Genomic DNA, 21,874 nt, shown 5'->3' on the forward strand with positions numbered 1-21,874 from the left:
AAATGGAATGTTACTGATATCCTGCATTTACCAGCAAACAATTGAACATCTCCTGTTAGATCCTTCCTAATGTCATTAATGTATAGATTGAACAACAATGGTCCAAGGAATGAGCCCTGAGATACACCACTGGTCATCTTAATCTGGCAGATTCGTCATCATCAAATTCCTGATATGTATCCTCAAGGGGTGTACAGGATATGATAGTACAAGTCTACATTCCTCCAAATCAATCTGTTACCTGTCAAGACTCCAACATTATCAGATCTTATATTTCTGTCTTCTAAGGCACTTTATACTGTATCAATCCACCTATACCTTGGTCTTCCTCTAGGTCTTTTTCCTGCCAACCTGGCAGATTCACACCCACCATATACCACTTTCTGATACCTCTCTGTCAACCATCCACTTATCCAAATCAAGAGTTTATATTCTAAACCCATATTCTCCAATTTATGCAACGGCCTTTCATGTAGTATCCTATCAATACTGTATCCATTCCCTTTATCCAACTAAGCCATAACATTGTCATAAAATATGAGCAAATTGCTCAAATATGACCTCCCTTTAGTAAATCCATTCTGTTCCTTGTAGAGTAATGCTTCCCAAACTTATGGATGTCAAGGTCCCCTTTAAAAAAATTAAGAGATTTCATGGCCCCCATCGGAAAAAAAAAAATCCTAATACAGACATATATTATTATAATATTTATTGTATTTATATTCAATACAAAACATACACACCAAGCATACTTCTTTCCATGCATCACCGCACCTGCATACGCTAGCAATGAAACATTAATTTAAAGCGCAAAAAACTTGACCATTTAAATGAGTGGAACATTTTGCATTTATAAGCTTTTTTTATGCTTTTTATCAATACCTCTGAAATGAAACTTATAAGAATAAGCAGATATTTACTAATATTCATTAATTGATGAAATACGTAGGAAGCAAAATTTGAGAACCAATGTGTGATTTTTTCCATTAAAATATAAAAAATAACGAAAAAGAAATAATAAATAAAAACTAAATACGTTTCTTTTAAGATAAAAAATATCTACTTAGTCTTAAAACATTTTAAATTTGTTTTCATTATTTCATGCCCCCCCCTTCAACAAAACTAACGGCCACCAAGGGGGGGGGGGCCACAGTTTGTGAAGCGCTGTTGTAGAGTATAGTCATCTCCTTGTAGAGTATAGCTTTGTCCATCTCCCCATTTCTTTATCCAATTTTTTACTAACTTCTCTAAAATCTTCATCACTCCCACCAGAGATACTGATAGGTCAGTAGTTAGAAACATTGGTTTTTGCAACACTCTTGGTGACAGAACTATTATACATTCTTTACATTGTTATGGAATCTTTCCTGAGCTGAGGCTCAAGTTATAAAACAAGTCAAAGGCATGTCCATTCGGCTGAACATGCCATTAGCATACATATTCATATTCCATTTGCGCCTACTGCCGAATTCTTATCTTATAAATTAGAGATATTCAATTTACCTCTTTTTCATGCAGTTGTTATACTCCTAAATAAATCCAGTGCAAGCATTCAGGATTTCTTGACTAGACTGAATAACAAATTTGGTATGAAAATCACCAATACAAAGACAAAAACCATGAAAAGAGGATATGAACACAGAAAATATCACCCACCTGCATTCTCAATGGAGAACCTACAGAATAAGTAAAATAATTCAGCTATATAGGCACAATTTTTAGTGAAAATACCAATTTAAATATAGAATTGACAACAGAATTAGCAAAGGTGAGATGTTGTGCTAGGTGAATAAATTTATATGGAATAAGATATAAATTAACCAAAACACTAAACTGGTAGTATAGTGTTCAAACTTTTATTTCGAATTTCAAAATTTTAATTTATGGATCTGAGAATTTGGTTAGAAATAAAAACAACTGATGAAAGATTAGAGATAACAGATAATTTTGAGAAAAATTAGGGTAGATGAAGTCAATGGCAGCATCATGTTAAAAATGAAGATATTAAGAAGGAACTTGACTCTTTCTTTTTTCTTTATGTTGAGCCCATATATGAGAGGTTGGTTAATCAACTTATAGTACATTAGTACTGTGTGTGTGGGTAGTGGGCTGGGAAAGGAGAAACTTGTTACATTTGATTTAAAAGCCTGTATATTGTATTCCTTGGGAAACACATCAGGTAGAAGACTGTTCCACAATACAACAGTAGTAGGGATGAAGAAAGAGGAAAAGAAATTCATTCTGTGGGTTTCAAGGTGTACTGTGAAGGAATGTTGGGAAGCAGCTGCACGTGTTCCATTCAAGAACATGTGAGCTAATCTAAGTAGGTACTGTCACTGTAACATAGTACTATCATAGGATTGGAGATGAAAGATTACAAAAACACTAATATTATTGGTGGCAAGTTGGCAGGAAAAAGAAGCATGACCAAGAACTAGATGGACTAATGCAGTTAGAAGTGCATTCAAAGACAGAAATATAAGACCTGATGAATATTGAAGTCCTGACAGATATCATATTAATCTGTAGAAAAACTATTGACAGGAGGTTAACAATAACGTAACATAGTACTATTATTATCATTATTACCCAAGACCCCATGGAGTCAAAGACTCATCTAGGAGGTCCTTTTATCATACACACAGCTCGTTATACCGTGTTTTAAACACACTCAAATTTTCTGCAGACACCACACTCTCAGGCAAGGCATTCAAAACTCTGCATGAAAAAAAAACCTGTTTCTCACTCCCCTACTCACACCCTCTTTATACAGTTTCCAGGGATGACCTTCTCCCCTGATCTCCCACTATTTTTGGTAGAACCTATCCAGCATTGATCCTATAACAACCCCTTACTAACTTGTAGGTCTCTATCATATCTCTCCTCTTCCTCCTGTCCAGCAGACTCTGCAAATTACATTTTCTCAATCTTTCTTCATACTCGACATTCCAGAGGTCAGAAACTACCTTAGTCAGTCGCCTCTGGATTTCCTCTGAAAACCAGGTGACCAAATCTGGGCACAACAGTCCATGTGTGGCCTAATCAATGCCTTATACAACGGAACAAGAATCTCCCTACTTCTACAAGTCAGTGTCCTCTGCATCATTCCCAGAAGCCTTGGTGTTGTCTTCACAATTTTGGCTGTGTGTGTCCCCTAAATTTCAGATACTGATCCACTATCACCCCAGATCTCTTATTCCCTCCACCTCTGACAATATATCCTCACCAAGCATAAATTCTGTATCCCATTTTTGTTTTCCAAATTTTAAAACCTTACATTTTGCAACATTGAACTCACATCCCCAAGCCAGTGCCCAATCACTCAATTTATTCAAGTCTTCTTGTAAGGCCACACCATCTTCTCTACTCTTCATGGTTCATCCCAACTTTGCATCATCTGCAAACAACTGAATATCTCTATCCAAATCTTTACCAATATCATTAATATATAAGTTAAACAGCAATGGTCCTAAAACAGACCCCTGAGGCACACCAACAGTAACTTTCCTTTTCCTGGATATTGCACCCCCATACACAACTTGTTGATACCTATCAGATAGCCAGTCTCCAATTCAATGCATCAATCTAACATCCAATGTGTTCTAGTTTGACTATTAACTTATCATGCGGTAATCTATCAAAAGCCTTTGCAAAATCTAAGTATACTACTATGTATCCTTTTCCTCTGTCCATGGAAGCAGTCACCTTATTGTAATAAGTAAGTAGATTACTAAAACATGACCTCCCTTAAGCAAATCCATGCTATCCATCAAAGATAATACCATTGTTGTCAACCCAGTTCTGGATCCTAGTTTTCACAAGCTTCTCCAACAACGTAACTACAACACCTGACACACAGATAGGCCTATAGTTTGATGTTCGAGTTCAATCACCTCCTGTATGGTTTCACAATCTTGCCATCCTCCCACTCTTTAGGAACTTGATTCAGTGCAAGACTTGTATTAAAAAAATGTCAAGGCCAGCGTCAACTCCCTGGCACATTCCTTCAGAATACGTAGCATCCTTTACATCCTTTGCAGGCATACATCAGGAATTTGTTGATGATCAGGTAAAGTAAGATTTGAATAATCTAGAAAACTGTCTAGAGACCAAACAAGGTGATCTCATACCAAGTAATAAAAACCAACTGCTAACTAAACACTTTCACAAATATCCATGTTCCACTGTAATCGGAATTCACCATCTGATGTTAGAAAGTGAGAAAGTGAAGATGTTCTCCATGCTATGTATGACAGCAAGCTTGCCTTAATAGGCATATTATCTCATGTTCATCACTTTCTCAGTTATATCAGCACATTTTAGCATGGATGTAAGCCATGTGTGCATGCTAAAATATGAAATATATAGTGTGTGTATACACACGCACTATATTAAGTCTGTATGGTAAAGCATGTGCAAGGAAATTGAGAGTACATTTGGCCAGGCTATTTAATTTATGTTTCAGTTTAATCAAGTTCCAAGAGAATGAAAAGAGAGAAAAATAGTTCAACTGCATAAAGAAAGCTCCAAAATAGAAGTAGCAAATTAAACTAATCAGTATCTCAAGAGCAATGTTTAAAGTATTGGAAAAGTTGATCAAAGGCAGAATTCAGGAATTGGTGGTTAGAAATATGAAGCTTTCTTGGGAGGAAGGGGTTAGAATAGTTTGTGAAGAACAGGTATTACCTTACTAATTTACTCACCTTTTTGTAATACGTGATAGCTTAACTGGATAAAGGAAATGACTATACGATAATATTGCTGGACTTTGCAAAGGCATCTGACGGACAGTACATGGAACCCTAATACATAAAATGGTATAAATGGGAATCGATATGAAACTGGAGAGCAATATGGATAAGAGAGTGGTTGAAGGGCAGGCATGAAGGAGTGGTATATGGAGGTACAGAATCCAGAAGATGGGTACCTAGCAGTGAACAGTAGAGTTCTGTATTTGGGCTACTACTATTTAATTATTATCATCAACATCAGACCTCAGTGGAGTCAAAAGACACAGTTCGCTGTTTTAAGGATACTTGTGACATAAGACTGAATGATAAATGCACGTAAACACAAGAAAGTTATTTAATTAACCAAATATTTCGGTCTGGAAATAGCAGACCATCTTCAGTGGTATTACAAGAACAGTTTTAAAAAATACAAGCTAGAATACTAACAACAGATCGTTAAAAACACAACACACCATGTGATGTTATATCACTAAGTATTAAGTATAAAACGGAACATTTTGAAGTAGAGACATGATTGAAAAAAAAAAAAAAAAAAATTAATGAGTAATCTTGATTAGACTTTCCCAGATTTTTGATATAGATATACAGTCATTACGATTCAGGTTGGGACGATGGAGTAAGGCCTCCACGCTTTCCTTGAACAAACGTTCGAACCTATAATGGGATCTATGTAAGAGGTGAGTCCTGGACCAAAAGACGCTGTGGTCAGTTTCAATCCCGTGTTGAACCAATCCAGACTTTTCAGGTTTGTTGTGAAGAATGGAGGATTGATGTTCTTGGATTCTTTTATCAAGAGAACGTCCAGTCTGTCCAAAATAGGAAAGATCACAGTTGCAAGGAATTTGATAAACTCCAGGAAGAGATAAAGTTGAGCATTTGTCTTTAGGAGAAGGAAAATGAGAAGACAATTTGTTGATAGGTGACTACGTAGTTGTTAAATCATATTTCTTTAAAATTCTTGCGATAGGTTCTGAAATATCGGAGATATAAGGAATAGGCACTTGATGTATTGAAACTTTGTTGTTTTGTGGAGGATTATAAGAATTGAGAAGATGTTGAGTACTTTTTTTAGAAAAGCCATTGAGTTTCATGTGTTGTTGGATAGTAGAAAGTTCTTTCTGTAGATAATCAAAAGTAGAACAATTAGTTTTTGCTCTTCTGATGAGGCATTTTATAATTCCTGTTTTTTGACAAGGATGACGGGCTGATTCTTTAAGAATATAACGACCTGTGAACGTTGGTTTCCTGTATACTGTAGTTGTAAGAATATTTGAAGGTGACCGGATGAGGAGAACGTCTAAAAAAGATAACTAGTTGTTTTCTTCTATTTCCATAGTAAACTTTATAAGATGATGCAAGGAATTAATACTGCTTAAAAAAAAGGTAAAGAGTTTTTGCTGTGAGGCCAAATAGTAAAGATGTATTAATTAAGATATAAATATTTGGAACATTTAGAAAAGTCTTCTTCTCATCTATTTTCCCTCAACCATCCTTTTGGGTAAGATATATAGATGACATCTTTACTACTTGGCCTCACAGCAAAAAATCTTTACCTTCTTTTTTAAACAGTATTAATTCCTTGCATCTCGTATAAAGTTTACTATGGAAATAGAAGAAAACAACCAGTTATCTTTTTTAGACGTTCTCCTCATCCGGTCACCTTTAAATATTTATTTATTTTCCTTCTAATTGTTTGTACTTTTCTTATTTATTTATACTCCCTAATACTTATTTAGCGTTTATTTTTGACACTAATTAGTGACACTATTTTGAATAATTAACAATTACGCTAGTAGTCCCTCGGCAGTAACGAATGATAGCGGATTCAGCTGCAGTCACAAATGGCATGTCGCCAAGTCCTCCACCATTTAAGAACTCTATTATAAGCAATATAATAAAGGAGTTTGTGGCATGCAATACTTGCGACATGTACGCGTCTCAGGAATTAGATATTTGGCTTGTGAGAGAGGGGAGGGGTGCATGTGTGTGCATAAAGTGCATGCAGTGGGAGGAAATAAATGCAGTAGATATCTCAATAACTGACCTTGTTGCTCCAGGAATGGGAAATGAATATAGGAAGACGAGTAGTGTGATAGGAGAGAATGAAGAAAAAATATGAATGAGAAAATAATAGTTGATAGTGTAGAAGGCGTGAGTGACTGTGAAAGTTTAGGAGATGGTTTTGTTTGGGAGAGTGAATTTCGATTAAGAGTGACTGATCTGCAGAGGGAGATGGAGGAGCTGAAAGAGGAGGTGGAATGTCTTGGGAGAAGTATGAAAGATGAGATTAGAAGAATGGAAGAGATAAATGCAAGGCAAAATGTGGAAATGGAGAGAATGGAAACAGTAGGAGAGAGGGAATGAGAGAGAGGTATAGGAGTGCTAGAAGAGGAGAGAATGGAAACAGTAAAAAAGATGGAATGAGAGGTATGGGAGTGCTAGAAGAGGAGAGAATGGAAACAGTAGGAAAGAGGGAATGGAGAGAGGTATGGGAGTGCTAGAAGGGGAGAAAATGTATAAGAAAATGAAAATGTAAGAGGAATAATGTATGGGGACTCAATGATCCATGGTGTTCGAGATAGGATGCGTGAGGAGTGTTTGCTAGGAGGAACGATAGAAAGTGTGGCTTTGGCAGTTAAGAGAGGTGAAAGAGTGGATGAGATGATTGTGATGGTGGGAACAAATGACTTCAGTGGTGGTGTAAATAGGGCAGCGAGAGATATGAGATTCTTGCTTGAGGTAGTACAAAAGAAGACAGAGAGGAAAGATAGTGTGTGTTGCCTAGGTATGATAATAATGAGCTGAGCAGAAGGGCAGTAATATTGAATGACATAATAGCTAGAATGCGTGACAAGAGATAACTGGAATATGTGGATGCTTGGAGTGCATTTGAGGACAGAGAGGAATTGTATGCAAGAGACTGCTTACATTTGAATGAGGGAAGGACGTAGCCATCTCGAGAGATTGCTGTTCTGAACAAGTTAGTGTGTTCCAGGGAGGATAGCAGCAAGGGTGGCCTCTTGTGGGAATGGGTACTTGGGAGAAGGGTGACGACATGACACTGATCCCAGTGGAGTCTAGAGGGGATAATGCTGGGTATAGAAACAACGGCATTTATATGCTTTATACTAATGCCAGGAGTATCCGGAATAAGGGAGAGGAATTGGTGGTGCAGTTAGCATCAGCCTGGCCAAAAATTATTGGGATCACTGAGACGTGGTTGACAGAAGGGGATATAATAACAGGAATAGAAGTCGCTGGGTACAGCATTTTTCGGTAGGATAGGAAGGGAAAGTGTGGTGGTGGAGTACTGCTTATCATAAGTGACGACCTATGTCCTCTAAGAGTGGAGACTTTGGAAGGCAGCGACACTAATGATTTTGAAAGCATATGGTGTGAGGTAGAGGTGGACAACACAGGATATTTAGCGGGGGTGTGAGCACAGAGGGTGAGGACTAGGAAATGTTTAGACAGTTGAGTTTGGCAAGTGCAAGAAGAATGATTGTTATGGGAGATTTTAACTACAGCAGTATAAATTGGGGAGAGGAAGATGCGTGTAGCAAGAAGGGAATGAAATTTCTAGAATTCTCGAGTTACAAATGTCTTAGGCAACATGTAATAGAGAGAACAAGAGGTTCAAGAGTTTTGGATTTGGTTATAGCATCAGAAGAGTTGATAATAACTCTTCTTGAATGAATAGACATGCAAGAGTATCAAAGAGATGGGAACGTATGTGGAATTATAAGGTAGATGATTATAATAGTCTAAGACATCAACTTGGGGAAGTTTCATGGAGGGAGGAATTGGAAGGCCAGGATATTATTAGTATGTGGGAAATTATGAAAGAATATTTGTTAGCAGCAATGGTAAGTTGTATACCACAAGTGAACAAGAGGACACAATTTGGAGTAAAGTGGATGACAAACAATATCAAATAGGAACTACATGCGAAAAAGAGGCTTTGGAAGAGATATAAGAAAAAAGTTGAAGAGAAGATGCATGAAGAGTATAAGACACAGGCCAGAAGAGTGACCGGTATGGTAAGGAAGACGAAAATGGAATATGAGAGGAGATTGGCCCTAAGATCCAAAGAAAATCCTAGGAAATTTTTTAGATATGTGGCCAGTAGGAAGAGAAATGCTATGGAAGAATGACTGATATTGTGGGATAAAAATGGGGATAGAGTGACTGATGCGGAGGACATGGTGGAGTTGTTTGGTGAACACTTTATTGGAGTATCTCATCCTGGAGGAGTCAGTTTTAATGCTAGAGGGATAGGGCTGGTTCGAGGTTTAGAGGTACAGGAGGAGAGTGTGTTTAAAATACTGAGTACTCTGGATGCCAGTAAATCTGTGGAACTGGATGGTATTTCACCATGAGTTTTGAGAGAATGTGCTAGGGAACTGATAGTGCCTTTGACCTGGCTTTTCAATGAAAGTCTGGCTGCGGGAAAGGTGTCCATGGAATGGAAGGAAGGTAAGATAGTGCCATTGCATAAGGGCGGTAGCAGACTGGAAGTGTCTAATTATAGGTCAGTTTGTGTGTCATCAGTAGTTAGTAAGATCTTGGAGAAAGTAGTGAAGGACCGTACAGAGGATTGGGCAGATGAGGATAATGTTATCTGTGAGAGTCAACATGGATTTGTGAAGGGGTGCTCTTGTTTTAGCAATATGCTAGCCTTTTATGATAAAGTTACAAGAGCATTAGATGAGGGAAAGGCATATACTGCCATTTTCTTAGACTTAGCGAAGGCATTTGACAGGTGCCACATGATAAGCTGATATTTAAGTTGCAGCACATGGGTCTGGATGTCAGATTGGTCAACTGTATTCAGGATTGGCTGTCCGATACGCATCAGAGAGTTGTGTATGGTGGGGCAGTTTCAAGGAAGCAGAGGGTTACAAGTGGGGTTCCACAGGGCTCAGTACTGGGATCTATATTGTTTAACCTTTATATCAATGACATTGTCAGTGGATTGCTAGGGGATATTCAGTTGTTTGCGAATGATGCGAAGCTGGGAAGGATTATTAGTAATAGTGCAGATGCGGCAGCCCTGCAAGAGGATCTGAATAAGTTGGATAGACGGGAAATGAATGGGGGTGTCAGTTTAATGCAGCAAAATGTAAAGTCTTGAGGTTTGGGAAACATCGATGAGACACTGCATACTCTATGGGAGGAGTTATACTGAAGGAAGTAGGGGAGACAAGAAAATTGGGGTTGATGATTGATAGAAACCTGAAATTTAGAGGATATATTGCAAGGGTGGTGAAGGTAACACAGAGGATTGTTGCAATAATGAGAAGGACGCTGACCTGCAGAGATAAAACGGTTATCATTCCATTGTATAAGACCCTGATCAGACCTCACGTGAACGCTTGTTCTCAGATTTGGTCCCCAGGATTTGAAGGGGATAAATTAATTGTGGAAAGGGTACAAAGGCGGATAACAAAGATGGTTTCAGGACTGTACAATGATAGTTATGGGGATCGGCTGAGGGAATGTGGACTGCAGAGTTTGGTGGATAGAAGAAGGAGAGGTGATATGATTGAGAGTTTTAAACTGTTGAGAGGTGGTTACAGCGTTGACACTGGGAAGTTCTTTCGCTTGGTTGAACAGCAGTTCAACCAAGGAAACTGTGAACAAGGAAAGGAAACTGTGAGCAAGAGGATGAGGAGTGGTTTCTTTGCATGGAGGGTGGTTGAACCATGGAATGCATTGCCTGATGGAGTGGTGAGAGCGAGAACAGTCAATGCATTTAAGGAGCAGTTTGATAGACTTTGTGTTTCTTGTGTTTCTTAGTGGGGACCTCCCCTCGATGAGTCTTGATAGACTTTGTGTTTCTTAGGAAGGACCTCCCACGATGAGTCTTTTGACTCCATGGAGGCCTGAATAATAATAATAATAATTAATACAAGAATTTAAAGATAAATAAAATGAAAGTGCTATGATTAGTATTTAAAAACACACTTTGCTAATAAGAAAAATACACAACACGTAAATAACTTACATGTTGTTTCTGGGCTGCATGCCATTTCAACTTTTCTGCTATTTGTTCTTTCTGCTCACACTTCCTTTTAAACTTCCGGAAACTAAAACAAAACATTGAAGTGAATTTGTCAATGTTATCAATTAAATACTTGAATGAAATAAACAAGTCTAATTCATTATGACAAAATTATGGAAACTAATATCATACTGAAGTAATAACTTTAACATAAGACAACTTAATAACTATTGAGTGCTTTGTCAGTAAACAAGTTCTGTATGGTACAAACAAGTATTGTGTGTATACTGGTTAGTGCGAGCCTATAGTGATGAATCTTCAAACTCCATGGAGTGTAATAATAATGTGTGGGGGGGGAGTATAATATATACATATTATTTTCATCCTTCATATTAAGGCCAACAGAATTGGTCATTAATGTTAAATGTTTAATAATATGCTTATATAACACAGATGACATTTGGAGAAATATTTAGAAAGATTGATACATAAGCTATGATACTAAATGAAATTCAACTTATGAAAACTGCAGAATTTTTCAGTCAAATATGTCGATTAAGCAAATTTTCCATTCTACATTTAACATTAATGACCAATTCTGTTGGCTAAGTCCATTTTTTAATTATATTTAAAATTGAAGCATCTGATTAACTTTAAATGTAGAATATACCTTCATTTAAAAAATTTTAATTTTATTACAATTTTAAATAGAACATTTAAAGTTAAAAACTGTACAATAATATTATTGTATACATTATGTTGCATATGGAGGGTGGTTGAACTGTGGAATGCATTGCCTGATGGAGTGGTGAGAGCAAGAACGGTCAATGAGTTTAAGGAGTGGTATGATAGACTTTGTGTTTCTTGGGGGGGGGGGGGGGGACCTCCCCTTGATGAGTCTTGACAGACATAATGTTCTTAGGAAGGACCTCCCACGATGAGTCTTTTGACTCCATGGAGGCCTGAATAATAATAATATAAACAAATTAAGTATGAATTATTATCCAGGCTTCTATGAAGTCAAAAGACTCGTCGTGGGAGGTCGTTTTCAGGAAACACAAAGTTTATCATACCACATTTATAGCCCATGAAGAATTATATAAGACAAACTAATTTTCAAAACTCGAAAGTTAGGCAGTATTTCTATTTGTATTTGGCCTGCAAAGAATATCTCTACAGCTTTTTTTAATAGTCACTATTATAATAACCGAATTAACTCACGTCAATTATTCTTTATTCGTAGAATTTTCACCTGAGTATCACAGGCATCATCAGTACAAGGCTAATTAAACAATAATTGTTATATTCACAAAGTGCCACCTAAGTAGCTAAGGTTAAATTTCCTAAATTTATTTAATTATTTTTTTAAATTATTTAAATTTAATTATTTAGTTATTTAATTATTAAATAATAATTATTCAATTATAATCATTTAAAAAAAACTTTTTTTTTTTAAATATATATATGTGTATACAATTATATGTTAGGAAAGATTTGCTGCTTTATAAAGTACTATCTCCCACAAGGGGGAAAGACATAGACCATCGGATCTGTTTAGGTTAGGGGAGTGAAGTAATGTTTCACGTTTCTTTGTATAGCCGTTCCATTAGGAACCGACTTTTGTGAATGACTTTTGTCTTGTTCCACTTAACTCTATGTCTGGTGTTGATAGCATGTTCTGCAATTCCAGGTGAAAATTCTATGAATAAAGAATAACTGACATGAGTTAATTCCGTCATTATAATAGTTAGTAATATGTCTACTCACGGTATTTCCTTACTGAAACTTTTTTAATAGTCTTTCTAAGAGTAGAAAAAAAAAAAAAAAAAAAAAAAAAAAAACATTGTTTTGTTCCATTGAACTGTGATAGTGAAATGACTACATGATGAGCTAGAAGAGACTACAGTAATTAGCAGTAGTATCGACTTTCTCTCCAAATGCCAATATGAATGTGGAGAGATCAGCAGTGGCTTATATTAAAGGAGGAACTGCCACCTATGTATATTCAATGAGTGTAGTTTAGTACTATTTTGAACAGACACTGGTATATACTGTTTTTGTAAGCTATGTCATTTAGTGTTATTTAAAAGCATATATTCATACTTTCAAAAAATAAGAAAAGGGAAAATATTTTATGGATAATAAATAAAAAGCTAAAGGAAGACATGATGAAAGAAAATCAATTATCGAGCTTGTGTTTTTGTTGGAGAGAGCATAAAAAACTGGAACAAAAATCATGGGACAATATAAAATATCTGCTCTCAAATGGGATCAAAAAAGTCCTTAAACTTTGGAAGAAATTTAAATTCTAGCACCTTGAAATTATTATTTTTCCAAGTAGATAACTTCACATTGATTTTTTTATTATTATTAACTGACCTACCACTGATACCGTTTAAGCAATCATATGGAAACAAAGATTGGATTCATTTTATTTAACTAAAATTTCATAATTTTGCTCTATTTTCTTGGCGATACAGTCCCAGTCACCTCTCCTTTCAATATCTATAACAATTTCAAACACTTTGACACTTATTTCTATGATCAAGAAGGGTGTTTATATAAACACAGCTTGAAAAATTAACAGTAAAATACTCAGTTCAGTTTTGTTTTGAAAACATACACATATATATATATATATATATAAACCACACAGATAAGATCAGTTATTCAATATGCTACCTAATCAAAAATAAATAGCTGCCTTTCATTCTCTCTCTCTCTAGTTTGGTAGGAATAGAGTATTCTCTCGATTTAACGAACTATTAGAGGTTAAGGGTTATCCATAAAATCGAAAGTCAGTTAAATCGCGAACCTTAGGAATAGTACTGAAAATAAAACATTTTTGGCAGTACAGTATTAATATATTTTAATAAGAACATTTTTATGTAAATACCATTTCACTGAGGATTGGGCTTGAAAAAAGCATCAAGTTTCAGTTGCTTTCCACTTTTACGAAATTGCCAAAAATGTTCCTAATAAGCAATCACCTGGATCTGAAGATGTGTCTATAAACGAGATGATGTCACCCATGTGTTCTCTAACCATTGATATTTCGGACCAGCTGGAACTGCTTCTTCTTCCTCATTGTCAACCTCCTGATCTCCCCGTAGAACATCTTCAGCAATCTCTTCCTGCCTGAAAATTAGCCTGGGTCGCCCTCGTCGATGTCTAGCCAATATTCAACGTCATTCTCATCAGCTCGCAACAAAGTTTTCTGTGAGAAATCAGAGGTTTCAAAACCTCTGAAATCATATTCTGGCTCACTCCCGTTCAGTAACTTGCTCCGGCCATTAGTCAATGTTGTAGTCATTATCTCCTTTGAAGTGTCCTGGCTCCTCTTGTATCTTCTTTGGGATCGTTTTCATTCTCCAAGACAACCATAACCTCTCAAAAAAATTCTTATACAACCTCTTGCAGGCAACAATGACTCCCTGGTCTATAGACTGTATTATAGAAGTGGTGTTTGCAGGAAGGAAGATGCATTTTATTCTTCCATTCCTACTAACCAATTTCTCAGCATTAGGATGGGCTGATGCATTATTAAGAAGTAGAGCAGCTTTTACATCTTCAGGAGAGATTTTCAGGACTGCTTCTTGGTGTTTTGCACTTCAGATATGAAGTGATTGAAAAACCAGTCGGGAAAAAAAGTCACTTGTGAACCAGACATTCCTTGAGTTGGAATAGATGACAGGCAACTGGTTCATAACATTCTCTGAAGATACAATTTATAAATGCTGCCGATCGCTTCCAATTAACCAAAGCATTTTTTTTTATTAATTATTTCATTATCTGTATTTATTTGTCAAATTATGTCCATTAAATCCAAAGTCCGTTGAATCGGGATCCATTAAATCGAGAATTTACCACTAATTTAAAACAGAGCACTATGGAAAGAAGCAGAATGTCAGAAGCAATTCTGCTTCTGACATTTCTTTCCCTTTAACAGTCTACTCTCCCTATAGTGAAGGAGATCACAGGAATAGGATTATTGTGGATAATGTGCCATAGCAAATTTCCTTCAGAACAGCATTATACTTTAGGAATTTATTGAGAATTTTCAATAATTTAAGCAAGCAAGTTTGTTATAATGGCGTTTGATATAAACACACGTTTATGTTCAGGGTACTTGTTAGAACTCATGCTGGACATGCAATGGAACAAAAACAGCCTAAAGAATTAATTAAACAATAGCTTAATGCTCGCAATACTTCATCTCTATCATGGAGACATCATCACATGTGCAAAATAAACTGTAGTATGCACACACAACAACACAAAGTGGAACTTAGTAAAGCCAAGAATCCTAACTAGTGAGGGTGCATTCTATGAGACCTAAAAATTATTGTTCCCCATATTTTGAAGTATTTAACAGAACCATTTATGTTTAAATTAAATTGATTTTTTAAGGACAGCTGCAGATTCTAAAAAAAATCCTCTCACATTTGAACTTGGCACAATGAAGAAATTTTATTTTTCATTTGATTCTTTCATATTGTTCTACTAGACCTGACTGACCACAGTCATGATTACAGATGTATTTTTAAGTTCTTCCAAGTGAATGTCTGCTAATCTTCCATGCCTACTATGTCCACCCACATCTGGCCAAATTTCAGGAAGGAACCCCACACATACACACTAGAAGCTGAGAGAAGAAGTTATTTCTGAGGAGAATGGATAAGGTTATCAGCCAGTTTCAAGTGAAGCTTGAAGGCGGGGTGCAAACATTTTTTTAAAAAAAATCTGGTTATTTTTTCTGATGTGTATGCTAGATGTAGGTTGCATTATTTGTTAATTCTATTGGAATTGTAGCTAATAGATAAAATGTGGCATAATCTGTTAAGTTATGAGAGATTTATTGTTGGAACAGGCACTGGCCTGTTCCAACAATAAATTAGGATTGTTTCATTAATACCCTACCACTTGGGGGAAAGAGGGAAAAATGGTGAGAAAGTTTTTAAACATATCTGACTATGTAAGTAGGTTTTCTGCATACTGTAACAGTAAGGTTACCATCTGGAAGACATACTATTAAGTTATCTAGAAAGGCTAGACTATTATTACTCTTTCTCCATAATAAAACAGATTCTTGGAAGCTGACCACTGAAGTGTAAGAGGAGTAAGTATGACATCTCTTTTATATATCAGGAGTGAATCTTCCAGGTGCAATGTGTGCGGTGCACACCCATGAAATTGCAATTATACAGGGTGGTTCAAAATTCCACATACAAACTTTGAGGGGTGGTAGAGAGCATCAAAATCAACCATATTCACATAGGAAAGCATGATCGGAAACAGCACCCAAAAGTGATAGGTGGCACTGTTTGCCAGCACTCCAGGTGAGCAGTTGGAGCATCCTCATTCAAGTTTTTGACGTTGTACAAAGAACATGCGTTTTATTATTATTATTCGTGACACCTCCAAGGAGTCCGAAGACTCATCACGGGAGGACACCTACTATACAACTGTTTTCACCACTACACCAAACCTCTACCAATCATCTCCATTAATACCATCTACTGCCCACCACCACCACAACTAGTATTTTTTGTTGGTAAATTGCATGCGTTCTGAAGGGCTGATTTGTCTGTATGTGGGATGAAAAACTTGAGTTTCCGGGAGAAAAAACCCCTGCTACCTCCATATGAGATCGGCTAACTCACCTTCGATTGAAAAAGTCCACATAAAGATTCCTTCCGGCGCGACGAGAATCGAACTTACTTAGGCCTATTCTAATCGAAGGGCGCAATGTACCGTCATTCTTCCAATTGTGCTATGGAGTTCCTATGAACAATAGTACCCAGAAGTCATTAGCAGCTGTGATTGTTTATTGTGTGAAGCAATCCAATTGAACGTTGTCATAGGAACGTTGTTATGAACACTGAGATGGCAGACACGCACCTCGTTTACCATATTGTGTATCCAACTACTACTGAACTGTTCAGTTATGCCTAATAAAGTTTTTTACACTACTTACTGCCTTGTGTTATTTCTGAATCTTTGTGTCCCTGTTAGTACCTTTCGGTAGCATTTCCGGTAATGCGTGCCTATGTGAATATGATTAATTTTGATGTTCTCTACCTCCCTTCAAAGTTTGTACATGGAATTTTGAACCACCCTGTATATAGCAATATAATAGCAATATTATATTTTTGCATTTATTCCTGTTAAAGCCTCCCCTAATTGTTTCCTTGCTTTGTGTGATTCCTAAAATATACTAATGCTTCATGACGAGGACACTTTTCGACTCATAAACATCGTATCATATTCGCATTAATAGCTCAGGTGTGTGGTCACAAATAGACACATTTGAGCCCTTTAAACAGATGTGCAGATGCAACAGTGTTTTAAATGCTTAGCATTCCAGTGGTTTTAAACAGCCCAGAAGGCGAGGCAATTTTATTGAAGCCACTAATGACTTCTGGGTGCCTAAACAATAGCACCCAGAAATCATTAGTGGCTGTGATTGTTTGTTCTGTGAAGCAATCCAATTGAACGTTGTCATTTGTTCTTGGGCAATTATTATTTAATCTATACATTAATGACATCAGGCAGGATCTAACATCAGATGCGCAATTGTTTACCAATGATGCAAAGATAGGCAATGCAATCATGAATGGTACTGATATTAGCACTTACAAAATTATTTGAATAGGCTGGAAATTTGGGCAAATGAAAATGGCTATCAGTTTAATGTTAATAAGTGTAAAGTCATGCACTTTAGCATGATTAGAATTCCAGTGGCATATTGTATTAGTGGGATTATGCTACAAGAAACTGAGGAGGCAAGGGATCTTGATGTATTGGTGGATAGCAATTTGAAATTCAAAGGTCACATAGCAAAAGTTGCAAATGCAACTCAGAGAATAATTGTGATGTTGAAGCGAACCGTGTCATGTAAGGATAAGGAAGTCATTTTGCCTCTTTATAAGGCTTTGATAAAACCACACTTAGATTATTGTGCGCAGACTTGGTCTCCTAGGTTCCATAGAAAAGGTGCAAAGAAGAATTACAAACATTATATTTGTATTATAGAATTCCGATTATGAAGACAGATTGCAAGTATGTGCACTACAGAGTCTGTAGTGCACAGGTTGGCAGGAGAAAGAGGGTGACATGATGGTAGTGGTTCCCCCCTTTCAGTCGTTTCCGACTCTAGGTGACTTTGTAGGAATTGCCCACAAAGTGTTCTTGGTGAGATTTTTTACAGGGTAATTCACCATTGTTTCCCCTCTCCCAGTTTTATCCTGGAAATGTATTCATGACTGTAATCTGTGCGTGTGTGTGTTCACAGGGCCAGTTTGACTGTTCTGGGGGATGAAAAACCCAGGTTTCCGGGCAAAAAAAAATCCCTACATATGAGACTGGCTAACTCACCTTTCATTGAAAGAGACCGAATAAAGGTTCCTCACATCTGAAGGGAATCAAACTCAGTCTTTCCGACCAAAGGGATTCGTCTATACTGACTGAGCTACAGAGGCTCTGGGTGATATGATAGAGGCTTACAAACTTTTGAATGAGTGTTATAGGATACCATCTGATGAAATTTTTCATTATATGGAAGGTAGGGAGAGAACACAGAGGCATCCAAGTTAGTTAAGTTTGTTTACAGTCAAGAAAGAGGGTAAGAGCTGGGTTTATCTCCCAGAGAGCAGTGAGTAGAATAGTTTGCCTTTAGGGGTAGTAAATGCATCTAGTGTGAATGAATTTAAGTGAAGGTATGACAGCTGATTTGGGTGCTTTATAGCCTCCCTCCCTGGAGGTCTCGGATAATAATAATAATATTTTCGTATTTAATTTGCCATCTTCACTAAAAATTGTGCCTAAATACAGTTCGACCACATATGAGAGAACCCTCCACACTTCTAAGCATAGCAGAAGAAGAAGGCAAATCCTTTCCCATAATAGTATAATCAATGTGTTTGGTGGGATGAGTGTTTATTATTACACATCAGAAAATTAGCTTTTCTTTTATGAACATTCTTGTTTTTAAAGTGGTAACTATTTTGCTTATAAAACAGTTGGAAAATTTTATGTATAAAGCACCTGATTTTGCATGTTGCTGAAGAATTTGTACATCATCTTATTAATTTCTTCCTTTAAATCATGAATTTACTCTTCTTGTCATTCTGCCAGCTATGGTTCTGGCAACTGTGGGCACTCTATAGCTGAAATATTTTACCTGTTCTATTGGTTTTTCCCAACAGGATGCAGTCAATGTTTTCAATATTTCTGCCTATTTTCATTGGCTTTGTGTTTTTATTGCTGATTTTCATACCAAACTGATTACAGCAATTATCCAATTTAATCAGGAATCCGAAGACTTGTAGTTAGACTTGTACTGGATTTATTCAGAAGTATAGAATCATCTGCATAAAGTAAACAGCTGAGCTTAACATCTCCAATTTTAATATCAGATTTAATACCACTTACCTTCTTAAGGTGATACATGTAGATGAGTAATTGGAAATAATGTGCACAATTCATCCAATTAACATCAAACTATCTTTCTGTACCTACTTCAATTCTAACTGCTGACTTACAACTCAAATATAATGTCCTATTTAACCCATATAACTGTAGCATTTTGAACAGCTTTTCTCTTGGCATGTTGTCATATGCCTTTTCCAGATTTACAAAAATACAGATCCTTTATATTATATTCCCATGATGTTTCAATTTCTTAAAGTGAAAATCTGATCCTCACAATCTCCATTTGGCTGAATCACTTGTTCTTCTCCAAGTTCCCCTTCCACAATTTTTCTCAGTCCAGGAACACTCACTAGGGAAATTCTTCTGGAATTCTCACATTCAATTTTATTTCGCTTTTTTTTTTATAGATGGTGCTATGAGATTTCTAACCCAATCATCTTAAATTTGACTCACTTCTGAATTATGAAATCTAGCATCGATTACAGATTTCAGGTTTTTGATGTCTTTTTCTATTTCAAGTACTGATGTCTATTCCTGTTGAGTGTTTTCTATCACCATTTACATATACATTATGTAGTAATTTGGTATTGTTCCAAAGGATCCCATGGCTAGTGTCTATTTCACATTGAGTCAATCTAGATTTATAAGTCAAACCATATTCAACTTATTAAAGTTGAATATAGTTCTGAAAGATGTTTCTCAATCCATCTTCCTGTTCAATAGGATAAGTGTTGTTTCTTTTGTTGTTTGTTTTCTAAATAATGTTTATCCTAAGGTAATTTGATGACTGTATGTCAAAAAGATTTCCATGCATTTCACTTTTTAATTGTGTTCAAATCATTAGTATTGTTCTATCTGCACTGAAGATCAGTATACACATACATACATAAAAAGACAAGCTACATCACAATCCATGCAATATGCCAAATTATCACTAATTTGGTCAACTGTTAACACTACTTGCCTGACTACTGGTTCTGCTGCACAAGATATGTTCCTTACTGAGAAGACCTACAATACAGCTAACTTCATGGAAGTTTGTTGTAAGAATATTATAACATATGTGCGCATGTGCACACACGCACACACAAAATTGTTTCGAACAGTTGTTCTAAAGATGGCTTGGTGTAAACAAGCGTAACAGAAGTTATTTCTAAACAGTCATGTTTAAGTTTATAATGTGAGTTATTCTGAACATTTTAGCTTCACATTCTTCGCTGCTAATTTAGATATAATTTCAAACAACCCAACCCCATCCTCAAGATGAACAAATGCAGACTATATATATATCCACATAGCCCATAAGGAATGTAGTGCCAAACAGGACTTCTAAACCCAATGTCAAATTCTCATCTCTTCATGGTGCACTACATTATTAGTTATCCACCTGGATACTGAAAAATGAGGATGATTTGACAATTTGGGACTCTGTCAACCAAAGTACTGGCTTAAACTACAAACAAATTTGATGGTACATAATGAATGCTATGTTGGCAGGGCCTTACACAATTAAGCATCTCTGAACTGTTTTTGTCAGGAAACTACCAACATTCATTGTGTATGTTGATGGTAGTAGTGTCATTGTGTGTTGTAGTTCAGGGATTAAATAGAGAAGATGGCGAGTTATATGTAGGAGTAATGTACCCTCCCTTGAATAATAATAAAAACTCAATGAGTCTGAAGACAGGAACCATCACTGTAAAAGAGGTGAAGCTAGCAAAGGAATTGCTAAAATACCATGTCACTTAATTGCTGCTACTGACACTAAGAACAGGTGAGACACTTCTAAACATAACTACAAAATAATATTATTTAGCACACATGTGATGACCATGAGATGAATTTCATCATCCAGTGTGAGAAAACTACATAAAAAATGAATAAAAATGCCAAAAAATATATAAAATCACTCAAAACTGAAAAATAAAAAAAATCCTTACCCTGTCCATGGTACGAATGTACAAGAAGTTTTTTTGTGGATGGGTGCCATTTAAAGGAAAAAATGAAAACATATGGCGAAGGTTTTGTTTTCTTATGAAACATTCATTTCAAGTAGCACCAGGTTGTGTGCATTTGTGCAATAGTGTACTTGATATGAATGTCTTCCAGATCATCTGTGGAGCCGCCTGGTCTATAGCAACAACCAACTGTATTACTGGCTTTAATCTCACACAGACTGCTTCAAATAAACAGCCACTCTTCTGCTTATCTACTATTCTTTTTGGCAGCAATTCATCTGATATCATGAGCAGTACTCCTTCCCCATTTTATCTTTTTTATCTTCCCTGAAAATACTAAACCCTTCATATTCTATCCCTGAGATGACTTAACTACATCATCTGCTGTTAGCCAAGTCTCACTAATGCCTATAAATTCTGGTGAGGTTGTCCTAACCAATGCAAAAAACTCCTCCCCCCTTGTTCCTGATACTTCAGGCATTAGTACATAGATAACCCTTACTTCATGAATTGACTACTCTATTCAATATTTTTACTTGAGAGACTAGATTCAGCACTTGGTCATTCTTACATTAACTTGCTTCATGGGTGCCTTCATGCAAACTCATCTGCTTCCACCCTAATTGTTTAAATTTTCCTGAATTTGCACTTCAGCATGCTCAGTGAACAAAGCTCTCTCTCTAGACACCTAACACCAAAACCATTTAGATGCAGTCCATCAGCATTAT

The 21,874-nt window shown here is 36.3% G+C and overlaps 1 protein-coding gene across 2 annotated transcripts in view; it reads right to left on the reverse strand.

Moving 5' to 3' along the window:
• The window catches only part of LOC150098493 (uncharacterized), a 137,208-nt gene that overhangs the window by 101,314 nt on the left and 14,020 nt on the right, over positions 1-21,874 (reverse strand). For both annotated transcript variants that reach the window (XM_090405356.1, XM_090405357.1), the window contains exon 2: positions 10,759-10,840. In XM_090405356.1, the coding sequence (XP_090261482.1) occupies positions 10,759-10,783 (25 nt within the window). In that variant the 5' untranslated portion in view covers positions 10,784-10,840. The remainder of the gene's footprint in view (positions 1-10,758; positions 10,841-21,874) is intronic.

Source organism: Typopeltis vanoorti, chromosome 15 (genome assembly GCF_054136105.1).
Source record: "Typopeltis vanoorti isolate ZY-2024b chromosome 15, IOZ_Tvanoo_1.0, whole genome shotgun sequence".
Taxonomy (NCBI): domain Eukaryota; kingdom Metazoa; phylum Arthropoda; class Arachnida; order Uropygi; family Thelyphonidae; genus Typopeltis; species Typopeltis vanoorti.